Source organism: Polypterus senegalus, chromosome 4, assembly GCF_016835505.1.
Source record: "Polypterus senegalus isolate Bchr_013 chromosome 4, ASM1683550v1, whole genome shotgun sequence".
Taxonomy (NCBI): Eukaryota; Metazoa; Chordata; class Cladistia; order Polypteriformes; family Polypteridae; genus Polypterus; species Polypterus senegalus.
The window spans coordinates 58,813,528-58,826,133 of record NC_053157.1 but is presented as its reverse complement, the minus strand read 5'-3'; the positions used below and the strand labels follow the sequence as shown (position 1 = coordinate 58,826,133).

Sequence of the window (12,606 nt, the reverse complement as noted above, 5' to 3'; positions counted from 1 at the left end):
AGAATCCTAACTAGGAAAAGAAAATCCGAGCACATTTCTCCAGTTTTGATGTCAATACACTGGTTACCTGTGTCATTCAGGATTGACTTTAAAATTCCATATTCCAAATCGTAACCTCAGATCTTCAAATGAGTATCTCCATAGAATTCCAAGAACAAAACTTAAAAGTGGTGAGGTGGCCTTCTGCTGCTATGCACCTAAAATCTGGAGTAGCCTGCCAATAGGAATTCACCAGGCTAATATAGTAGAGCACTTTAAAAAACTGCTAAAAACACATTACTTTAACATGGCCTTCTCATAACTTCACTGTAATCAAAATCCTGATACTCTGTATATCCAACTCATTATAAAAACTATTCATGGTGGCTTTAAAATCCGTACTAACCTCTACTCTCTCTTCTGTTTCCTTTTCCGGTATCCTTTAGGTAGTGTCATGCACCACCACCACCATCTACTCAAAGCACCGTGATGTTCCAACAATGATTGATGGATTAAAAGCCAGAAGTCTGTATGACCATCAACATCAAGTGACTCCGTGAGAACCATAACTACAAAGAGGACTATTTCATTTATGTTAGGTAGAATGCCCAGAGGGGACTGGAACCCCTGCAGATTTTTTTTTTCCCTCCAGCCGTTTGGAGTTTTTTCTGTTTTTTCTGTCCACCCTGGCCATCGGACCTTACTCCTTTTCTATGTTAACTAATGTTGTCTTATTTTAATTTCTTATTTTGTCTTTTATTTTTCTTTTCTTCATTATGTAAAGCACTTTGAGCTACTTTTTGTATGAAAATGTGCTATATAAATAAATGTTGTTGTTGTTGTTTCCTCTGGGTGCTCCAGCTTCCGTCCAAAGACATTGTAACAGAATATGATGCTTGCTCGCACCCTTGCACCCTCAGACACCACGTCAGACACTAGGTAAAAGTCCAATAATTATATTTATTTTATAATAAAGTGCACAAAGCACCCTCTACTCCCAAATACTCCAATAAACAATGAACAATAACAAATCCTCCACTCCCAGACGCTTAGCCACCCTGCCTCCCAACTCAGCTCATCGTCTGGGAGCCCCCACAGTCCTTTTATATTCCCTGACCCGGAGGTGTTCCTTCCCAACAGTCCACAAGTCCTTATTCCTTCCGGGTCAGGGTAAATAATGTTTCTCACCCCGGAAGCCCGTCGCTCTTCCTATGACGAACTTCCGGGTCATAGGGCATGAAGAATTCTTCGGTCCTCCCTGCAGCTCCCTCTCGTGGCCCCCATGGCATCCAGCAGGGCGGTGCACAAAAACTACATGGTCCATAATGCCCTGCTGGTTTTCTGGGGACCTCCATGCTGCAAGGAGGGCTCCACCTGGCGGCTTGGGGTATTGGCGGGTACATGGCCGGCCATATCTTACAGTACTCCCCAGCGGCAATTATAAAGATTGAGCGGCCTGCCCCGGAGGAAGTCTTCCTCCAAGAGGACGCGTCATCCGGGATCTGACTGCGTTGCCCCTGTCCTCGAGCAAACCTTGGGGGGACGGTGTACCTCCTGTCTCCCCGGGGACATTGGCGCCACTCGTGACCCGGTCGCTGGCAATTGTAGCACCGACGCAGTCCTCCTGGTTGGCTCTTTTCCCGATACCTGAAACATCTCGGGAACTCGGTCAGCTCCACCCTTTCCCCCGCCAAGGAGGGTTTTCTGGCCGCCTCGCTGCTCTCCGCCCTTTTCCCACCTTGTCAGGAGACCCTTCTTTATTCTAAGGATCTCCAGTTTACTCTGGGGCTTGTCCACAGTTTGGGTCTCTCTATTAATGAAAGAGAGCCCTTTTACTGTCTGCACGCCCTTTGATTTATAAACAACATGGGTCGGGTCTTTAGGATCGAATCGCTCCAAGAGACAGCACCAACCAGCTGCTCTGGCTCGATCGGTCCTTCCCCCGGCCGCTCCGTAAACGTTCGACCTCTCTTGTAGGGCGCACATCCATTTGGCACCCGCTATGGATTAAAAGCGGGCCCGGATCACACTGCGTCCCTATTACATTATATACGGTACCGACATTACCTGTCTGTACCGCCAAATCACATAACACGGGAGGCTCTCGGTCCAATCGCCGCAGGTACTCACGTACTCTTCTTAAAGGCGCCGCCGCCGCTCCCAGATCTCCAACGATCTTCTTAATCGCCTCTAAAGTCTGCAAAATACTCCGCACGGGCTCGATTAATTTTTCGAGTTCCCGACGTCAAAATAATTAGTTAATTCGGCCGGGTTTGGCTTACTTCCTGGTTTGCCATACCGTCCGGCCGGGAGCCAATGAACTTCGCCGCTGTCGACGTGTTCTGACGGGTTCCGCACGGGTTTCTGGGAATTGGAGTTCTCTACAGGCGAGGACCGGGCCGCCATCTTTGGTCGACTGCGACCTGCCTTTATTAATTTGTCGGCAGATCGACCAGCCATTTCCCGGCCCTCCTTACCTTCTTTTGGGTTGAGCAGTGCTTCGCTCACCACCCCTTTCTCCTTCGGAAAAATCAAGTCCGTCTTTTCTTGGGCGAAGTCATAAACAGCTGGACACGGAACGTCACCTTTCTGGAATCCTTCGTGGTACTTCCCGTGTCCTCGCCGGCACCCGTAATGCGGAAGTCCTTTTCGTTGTCCGTCTGCCCGTACAAAAGCGCCACACTATCTTCGGGAGATTCTCCTGCATCCCGCAGAACCTCCGGATGATCTTTTCGAGGTATGTGCATGGTACGAAATGAGAAATTTTAAATAGATTATCTACATTTGCAGCACATACCTCGTTGTAGGTTTCTTCGTCCGGAGTCCTCTCCCGATCCGTGTAGTCGCCTGTCGCTCATCCCGAGTGTCGGCCATGACGAACATGGAACTTCCGCTGGTGCTGTTGCCCTGTTTTGTCTTCTTTTTTCCCATTACAGACTTGAAAAAAGGTGAGGTTTCTGGCGATTTTCCTGTGTGTGTTGTGACGCTGTCTTCCCAGGGTATTCTGTCCACAGTAAAATTTTTCCAGGTCCTCTGCCAAACTGATGGCCAGAGAATCCTGCCGAGCTACGCCAACTGTAACAGAATATGATGCTTGCTCGCACCCTTGCACCCTCAGACACCACGTCAGACACTAGGTAAAAGTCCAATAATTATATTTATTTTATAATAAAGTGCACAAAGCACCCTCTACTCCCAAATACTCCAATAAACAATGAACAATAACAAATCCTCCACTCCCAGACGCTTAGCCACCCTGCCTCCCAACTCAGCTCATCGTCTGGGAGCCCCCACAGTCCTTTTATATTCCCTGACCCGGAGGTGTTCCTTCCCAACAGTCCACAAGTCCTTATTCCTTCCGGGTCAGGGTAAATAATGTTTCTCACCCCGGAAGCCCGTCGCTCTTCCTATGACGAACTTCCGGGTCATAGGGCATGAAGAATTCTTCGGTCCTCCCTGCAGCTCCCTCTCGTGGCCCCCATGGCATCCAGCAGGGCGGTGCACAAAACTACATGGTCCATAATGCCCTGCTGGTTTTCTGGGGACCTCCATGCTGCAAGGAGGGCTCCACCTGGCGGCTTGGGGGTATTGGCCGGGGTACATGGCCGGCCATATCTTACAACATGCAGGTTAGGTGCATTGGTGGTCCTAAATTGTCCCTAGTGTAGGTGTGTGTGGCCTGCAGTGGACTGGTGCCCTGCCTGAGGCACAACAATAAGGTCATGCACATCATTGTAACTTTCTTTTTTCTTTCTTTTCCGCCACGCCCTCAACCCTCTTCAGTTTGCATACCAGGAGAAGGTGGGAGTGGAGGATGCCATCATCTATATGCTACACTGATCCCTCTCCCACTTGGACAGAGGCAGTGGTGCTGTAAGAATTATGTTTCTGGACGTCTCTAGCGCCTTCAACACCATCCAACCTCTACTCCTTAGGGACAAGCTGACAGAGATGGGAGTCGATTCATACCTGGTAGCATGGATCGTGGACTATCTTAAAGACAGACCTCAGTATGTGCGTCTTGGGAACTGCAGGTCTGACATTGTGGTCAGCAACACAGGAGCGCCGTAGGGGACTGTACTTTCTCTGTTCCTGTTCAGCCTATATACATCAGACTTCCAATATGACTCTGAGTCCTGCCACGTGCAAAAGTTTGCAGATGACACTACTATCGTGGGCTGCATCAGGAGTGGGCAGGAGAAGGAGTATAGGAAACTAATCCAGGACTTTGTTAAATGGTGCGACTCAAACCACCTACAACTGAACACTAGAAAAACCAAGGAGCTGGTGGTGGATTTTAAAAGGCCCAGGCCCCTCATGGACCCCATGATCATCAGAGGTGACTGTGTGCAGAGGGTACAGACCTATAAATACCTAGGAGTGCAGCTGGATAAACTGGACTGGACTGTCAATACTGATGCTCTGTGTAAGAAAGGACAGAGCTGACTATACTTCCTTAGAAGGCTGGCATCCTTCAACATCTGCAATAAGATGCTGCAGATGTTCTATCAGATGGTTGTGGCGAGTGCCCTCTTCTACGTGGTGGTGTGCTGGGGAGGCAGCATAAAGAAGAGGGATGCCTCACACCTGGACCAACTGGTGAGGAAGGCAGGCTCTATTGTAAGCACGGAGCTGGACAGTTTGATATCTGTTGCAGAGCGCTGGGCACTGAGCAGGCTCCTGTCAATCATGGAGAATCCACTGCATCCACTGAACAGGATCATCTCCAGACAGAGGAGCAGCTTCAGAGACAGACTGCTGTCACTGTCCTGCTCCACTGACAGACTGAGGAGATCATTCATCCCCCACACTATGCGAATCTTCATTTCCACCCCAAGGGGGGAAAACGTTAACATTATACAAAGTTATTTTCTGTTTTACCTTTTGTCTGCATTTTTATCACTCTTTTCTTTAATATTGTTCTTTATCAGTATGCTGCTGCTGGAGTATGTGATTTTTTCCTTAGGATTAATAAAGTATCTGTCTATCTACACCACTGTCTGTCTCTGCAATCCTCAGCCTCAGAAATTCCAATTCTGCAGTGAAATGAGAACCCCTTTGACTTGACTTGCTTAACTCAATGAATGTTTAATTGTCCTAGAAACCTGCTGTCAGTTTTCTTCCGTAACAGTGTGTTAATGCCTCTTCATATCTTACAACGGGTAGTCACATTAATCTCAGTTCTAACACATTAGTTTCATTAGTTATAATGGACAGCATAAAAAAATTATTTTTGTGAAAGAACTTGTAATATGGAATTAATAACTCTCTTCCAGGTCTTGTACATTATGAAAATGGACATCATCATTTTCTGCTTTTCCCGCATGCTATCTGCAATATCATTGCATCCATTTTTTCTTAACAATGATGTAACAAATACTACACTTACCTACAGGAATAGTTTTTCCTTGTATTTTGTCTGCCCATCCACCATAATAGCGCAGTGTTTTAATTGCAGCAACCAAATCAATGAAGTAGGCATTCAAGAAAAGCTTTCCAGAATCCATTGTTTCTATTGTCTGGAAAAGAGAAAGCTCAGTGTCATCTCCAATATACCTCATATTCATATTTCCAGATATGGTTTAACAGTGCTTAATATCTTAATTTGAAACAGAGGAAAATACCTGGGTTAATCATGAGTGTAATTTTGTATGAGTATGAAAAGTATGAAAGTATGAGAATATGAACTCTCATTGTCAACACAACACACAACCTTTCCCAGAGTTAAACAGGTTGATAATTCAAAGGTAGCATGGTAAATGCATCATCTTATGCAGATTAAATTTTTTTGTAAAAGGTGTAGATTACTGTAGTTTTCTGGGAAGTAAATCTTATAGTTCATACAGATATTTCTATATTGCTTGCTAATATTTGCATCTTTTCTAATTTTCTCCAATATGAATTTGTGACATTAATAGTATATACAGTATTCTTGTGGTGTGGATTAATCTCATTGCTAGTCTAGACCTCACCATTCCTTATTAAATTGTAATTGTACAATCTCTTGTTCAGTAAGAACTTCCAAGATTCAAAGTTCAAACGGAAAACACTTTCTGCGTGGACAATGTGTCTGAGCAACTATGGATTTGTAGATTCAATCTTTTAATTAGCATCTTAAAATTAAGCACAGCAATTAAAAAAATGCAATAAAGATTTTTCTCTTTACTGGATGCCTCCTAGGCACAGATGTCAGCAAAATTCCAAGTGCAGAATACATTGTTAGCTTACACTTAAAATGAGTTGATCTCTTTCAACCAGATCAGCCAGTTTATGCAAGAACCGTCCTCTCTCTGAAGCATCTATTCTCCGCCATGGTGATCCCAACTCAAAGGCTTTCCTAGCTGCTTTGACAGCTTTATCCACATCTTCCTGAAAAAATAAACATTCCATTATGATCATAATTCTTTTTGGAGGTACACAAAGCCTGTATTTATTTAGTTATTTTTTGTGATTGATTTTTTTAATTATTATAACAGTTACTAAAAAAGTTAAGTATTCCAAATAACTAATGCAGCACAACCATGATAGATCCCAGTCCATAACATTCCTTCATTTAACCCATGCTGACATATCCAAATCACAAATTCATAATTTCTTCAAAACTCCCACACCCACCCAAGTCATATATCACACTCTAGAGTTTCGTATAAAGTAAAAAAAAAAAGACAGAAATGATAGAAAACCTTAAAAAACTGCTAACTAAGGAACTATACAAACGAAATAAGAAATATTAGGTTATATTTGTATGCACAAGAAGTAGATGCAGCATACCCTCATAAACGTTTAATGCAGAAAAATAGACTACGCCTCTCCACACCACAAAAGATTTATCTAAATTAGAATATGCAGGATTTAAGAGCCTCAGGTATCACCCTCAACAGTCTGAGTGATTTAGAGGAAGCATCATTAATCCCAGAAGTAGACAGCCCCAAGTGAATTAAATGAAAAAAGATAAACTCCAGTGTTGAGCATTTCCATTTTGAAGGTACAATTACTTTAGCACCTACAGAACCAACAAAAATACTGCAGTTAGTAAAAAATTAAAAGGAACAGAACAATCATCAGAAAGGAGAAAAACAAAGAAGTGTAAGATGATTTTAAAATTTATTTAAGTGGAAGCAAGTGGAAGACTGCAGACCAAAAAGCAAAACCATTCTGACAATCCCTGAGGACAAGGTGCCAGAGACACCAAGGGAATGGCCCAACGGATCAACCACCAGAATCATTCAGTGATGCCATCTCATAGTAAGGTGTATTCTGTGATTTTTCCGGAAAAAAACTATTGAATCATTTTTTGTTTTTCCTTTTGTTTCAATGTATTCATATTTTCATTTACAATTAGTTATTTTTCATCATTGTCAGGATCACAGTATAATAAATACTTTGGTAATTGCTCGTAAATTGACATTTAAGAATTAATTAATGTCTTAAAGAAAGAATCAGCTTCCTTTAAACATGTCATTGTAAACTCACTAAGGTTTTAGGAATGCTATCACTGATAAGAACTTTTTTTAAGTGCATATTTTGGTAATTTAATGTGGTAGGGGGTTGGAGGCATTCATCAGTCTACATCTAAGCTGATTTACAAGTTGAGCTTTGCTGTAACTGTACACCAGAGATTCTATGAGCTACCCCTCGAATGCAGGGCCAGTTAGTCTAAAATGAGGGGGCAGTAAGGCTAGCCTAAAGATGCAATGGGATTGAGTTGAAACAAGAACTGGTATGAAGTAGGGAGTCGGCTTATTCTATATTGTGGATAATTAGAACTGATCACTTAATAACGACATTCACTCTGTATCATGATGCCCCATTGGTCTATGATTGGCATAATTTTGATCTCTCTGCCTCTCTCTCTGCCATATTTTATTTCCATGGAGGAGAAGTTCAGGCCGTATTCCATTCAAAGGTGATGCAAGTTAGGCCAGAGACTAACATAAGACAGTGCCACTCATGAGTATTAGCAGGTTGAACTGATTATCACCCATGTCATATTATTATCATTTTGGGAATACTCGTTTGATCTCTGATGATTATTTTGGTCATACTATCTATAATACATTAATAAATGTATGACTGTCCTGCCTGTTCAGGTATTCTGTTTAGTTGTCAAAGGGTATAAAATATAAAAAAGGGGAGAAGTGCTGAACTAAAGTACCTAACAAATGGTAGGAGCATAACATGACAAAACAATGTTTTTAAATTCACATATAAATATGGTCAGTAGGTTGAGAGATGGTGCAAACAAGAGCGGAGAGAATAGAAATCCTTGATAAAATGCTATTGTGATAAGGAAAGGATATGACATAAGCAAATTAGAAGGTTTGACCACTGAAGGACATTAACAAAGCATTTTCCTCATGTTAATAATAAATTGCTAGAACAGTGATGCAGAACTAACTATAGAAAAGTTTAATGAGCTGAAAGCTTTCTCAGCATTCAAAGACAAAATACAGTATGAAATTAGAAATGTGGAAGCAGCCTTAATGACGTGGAGCTTCCTCTTCAAATCACCTGAAGATGTACAAGATTTAATTAAAACAAATTTTTGAACAATCTTTTCACAACACAAGCTATAACATGTTGGCCAGTAACTCAATATTTGTTTTAATGAAAAAATGGAGTCTATAATTTTGAGGTGACATACTTGCTGTGTTTCAGCAGTAAGGTTATCATGGTCATATTCAAGTTAGGAAGGAGCTAGCAAAGAATTAGTAAAGAATCATCCTGCTTTATGATCCAAAGTAAGTTAATGTTAGATAAAAATAATTTATTTCCTCTGGGGTTTAAAAATATTTTGCTGAAAATAATTGGGATCACTGCTAAGAAAACTTGAAATGTATCTCTTTATGGCACAGTGAAATATTCAATTTACTTGTTTTAAAAAAGGAAGTCATGACCCACATGCAGTACATGCAACCCAAGATAATATCCAGGACATGCAGATGCTGAATTAATTTTTGTGCAAATTCTGTTCAATATAAATTCAATGAGTTTCTTCAATAAATAATTCAATTCCATTTTAGTCAGAGAAATATGTAAATTAGTCATGTTAGTTTTGAGATCTGAGTTACCATCACACCTCCAAGGATAATCTGTCTCATCAGGGTCTGATGTGAAATGTAAGAGTCTGAGCACTGCACACAGATGTGTAACCTGTCTTTATTTACAACTACTGCTCTGAAAATGATCCACACCAACAAGTGTACCCATAATGTTATCTGAGACCTGCCTCCCTTCTCACACCTACTTGTTCCATTGACATAAATGGATGTAAGTCTTTCTATACATCATCATTCATTAAACTGTTCTGGAGAGCACAACACATGTCTGTTGAAACAACTCAATATTTAAAACAGCAAAAATAACCATTAAACAGGGTTGCATATAGCAGGCCAACTCTTGCAAATGAGTTTTTATTTATAGAAACTCACCACAGTACATTAGGTCCAATTTAGAGTTTAGAGACAAAAGAAAAAATAGATTAAGAAATACAGAGACAGGTTATTAGTATTTGTTGGAGGTGGGTTAATGGCATGATACCATGATAACTGTTTAAGAAACTCTCGGTGCTTTAGTCAAAGGGGTAAATGCATTTGAAAATGACAGTGGGTAACCTAACAAGGATGGGAATTATAACACAATGAGCATCAATGCCTAAACAAATTGTGCTATCAGAAAATGACAGCAAATTTCCAGTAAGTTTTGGGAAGTGCAATCCTCCTTCAAACAGACCACTAAGAAGATATCCAAAGCAGCCTTTATCATCAAAGTCATTGATTATCATTAACCTCATTTAATATTTTTGTGTAGAACAAGATGGGAATTAGGACCATAGTAGTCATAGATTTTAGTTGATTTTCCTGGACATAATGCAGAGTCAAATTCATTCTTTTGTTAGTAAAGTCAGGAGCTCTTATCAAATAGATTTATATTAATGTACCTGTATAAGTAATTATGTGTGTGACGTTTCTATACTCATTCAACTACCTATACCATTCCAAATGAATAATAAAGTGTTCAGAATAAAGTTGTTTACTTTATCAGCTTCTTCAACTTCACATATTTTTTCTCCTGTAGCAGGATTGTTCACAGGAATTTTCTTGCCACAGCTGGAGTCACACCATTCATTGTTTATGAATAACTGCAAAAATACAAAAACACAAATCCAAATTGAACATTTTGAGAGTTTGAAATCATTCCTACAATTAATAAATATTAATTAGGTCAGTTTTTTTATTTAAATAGGTTGCACAAATTATGTAATTTACTATCAACCTCTTGATATCTTAATATTTACCATTTTATCAAACACATTGGGGACACATTCCATTTATTACATTATTTACAATACAGAAAAAACATTTCAGTGATGTACAGTTAAACATAAAGCTCAACATTTTACATTTTGTGTCTCCAGAAACATTTCCTGTGAATAAATTAGCTAAATAGTTACTTCAATGTACATTAGGCATGCTGTATGCATTCATATACAGGTTCTGATCACCACTGTTATATAGCTGAGGAAATCCCTAACTGCATTCTTCTGTTTCATCCTTCAAATGAAGCAATTGTTCCCTGAAGTCATAAAGGGATATCTGTGTAATCATCCTGTCCAGAAGCCATAATTAGATTTACACTTAAAACATCACAGATAAAAATTTTAATAAGTGAAAGGATAAGTCTTTATAATTAATCAGAGTGACAGGCGCAATATTTAACTTAATTAAGTTTTTCGGCTTTCGCCTATAATTTGGGTTAACTGGATCACTTTGCATCATTCATTTACCCATAAACTGGAGGAAAAAAAGAAACTACAGGACTGAACGAATTAATTTTGCCAAACAATATAAAATGATTTATTGATGCAGTAATCTGTTTATTTTAAACTTTTGTGTCCAATAATCTGTATACAGTAATAAGAAAGTTTCAAACAGGAGATTATCTTTGTTCTTAAGATACTTTAAACATACTGTAAATTACGTTTAATTATAATTCTTTCAGAATATTTTGTAAAGTGTGTATATTCATTTTTAACTGAAAAAAAATCAGCCTTTTTAAATGTTTATTTTTTGTACAATGAAAACTGTAATAGAATTGGTATTAGCAGTGTATAAAGAAACGTACAGATTAAGACAAATTAAAATCATGGTACTTAATATAGGAAGATTAATGTCAAGTATGTACAGATGAAAACTACCCTCTCTGACTATTACTTTTTTCTGACTATTGCTTTTCCTTATGGCCTATATGCCTATTATGTATGTGTAATCCACTAATGACAGAGAACACTGACACATACTGTAGAACATGGAATATTATGTCAGGGAAGGTGCTGTAAATCATGGAGGATGTTATAGATTAGGTTTATACACATTATTGTCATATGTACAAGGAACAGCAAAAATGTTTCTTGTGTTAATCAACATTTAAAACATAACCATTATCTGGCACCATAACTAATGACGTAGCTTCCTTAATCTTGAAACTTCTGTGTTACTTACCTGGACAATCTCCAAACACAGTTGTCATTAACAGACAGACAGAATAATATTTATATTATTTAGAATAGGATAGTGTACATTTCTCACAATCTACAAAATATAATTCTCAATTCTCATTTAGTACACTAATTGTTCCACTGCAGAATCACATTAAGGCACAGGTTATCCCATTTCCATAGAGAGCTCATGTATTTCAATTTGGTCTTTATTGTCGGGCAACATTGATGTTAGGAATTTCTCTTGGTGTTATTGTACATTCATAAACATAGCACACAACCATTAATTCAAATATCAGCAAAATATTCAATAGATGACACCATCACAGCATTATATTAATCAGTTATGAATAATAACAAATTGCATCAAAACACAAATGAATAACTTAATACCCTACCATTTTTGATGTCCTGTATAGTAAGAAACCACATTATTCAAAGAGGCAAATTTAATTCTTCATCAGAAAAACACAAAACATGACAGACAAGAACTCAGTCATCAAACATAAACTTTGTATAAATAAAACATGGTAATGAACATAATATTTAATGTATAATATCAGAAGGAGTGTTTTAAATTGGTTGCTTTTTATCCTTGGATACTTGATCCTGTGTCCTGATGGCAAAAACTGGAGATGGGAATGTAATGGGTATGTTTTTCTGAGAAAATACATTATGCTATCTTTGGTACTTATATACTAGGTCAGTCAGAAACCAGCTTGTGTAGATATGCAGTAGTCATACTCAACACTATTTAAACAGCTCAGTCAGGATTGCCTCTCTGACTCCAGAGTTGCTTCACTGTGTTGGATTACACTCTGAAATACCCGACTTGGTGTCAATCAGTTGGAACCTGTTTTGATGGCCAACATGCTTAGAGTTAAAGAAAACATTGACTGTTGGTTGCATGTATATACAGAACAACTATTCTGAATATTTACCTTTTTCTAGAGGCGCTAAATTCAGTGTCCAATGGGGTACCATCTACTGGAAAACTTCAACGTTCATGTGGGAAATGCCAAAGGTGTCTGGAGAAGACTGACTAGGAGGGACAGACGGTCTGATTTGAATCTGAGCAGTGAGTTTTTGGTAGGTTTATATTGTCCATAAAGTTCAAGCACAAGGTTGTT

General features: G+C 39.3%; 1 protein-coding gene across 1 annotated transcript in view; it reads right to left on the bottom strand.

Moving 5' to 3' along the window:
* Positions 1-10,309, bottom strand: part of LOC120528710 (aldehyde dehydrogenase, cytosolic 2-like) — a 36,306-nt gene extending 25,997 nt beyond the window's left edge. Inside the window, exons 1-4 of the mRNA XM_039752866.1 lie at positions 10,277-10,309; positions 10,016-10,120; positions 6,208-6,348; positions 5,369-5,498 (exon numbers count right to left, since the gene is read on the bottom strand). Of these exons, the coding sequence (XP_039608800.1) occupies positions 5,369-5,498; positions 6,208-6,348; positions 10,016-10,120; positions 10,277-10,309 (409 nt within the window). The remainder of the gene's footprint in view (positions 1-5,368; positions 5,499-6,207; positions 6,349-10,015; positions 10,121-10,276) is intronic.
* Positions 10,310-12,606: the final 2,297 nt, after the last annotated feature.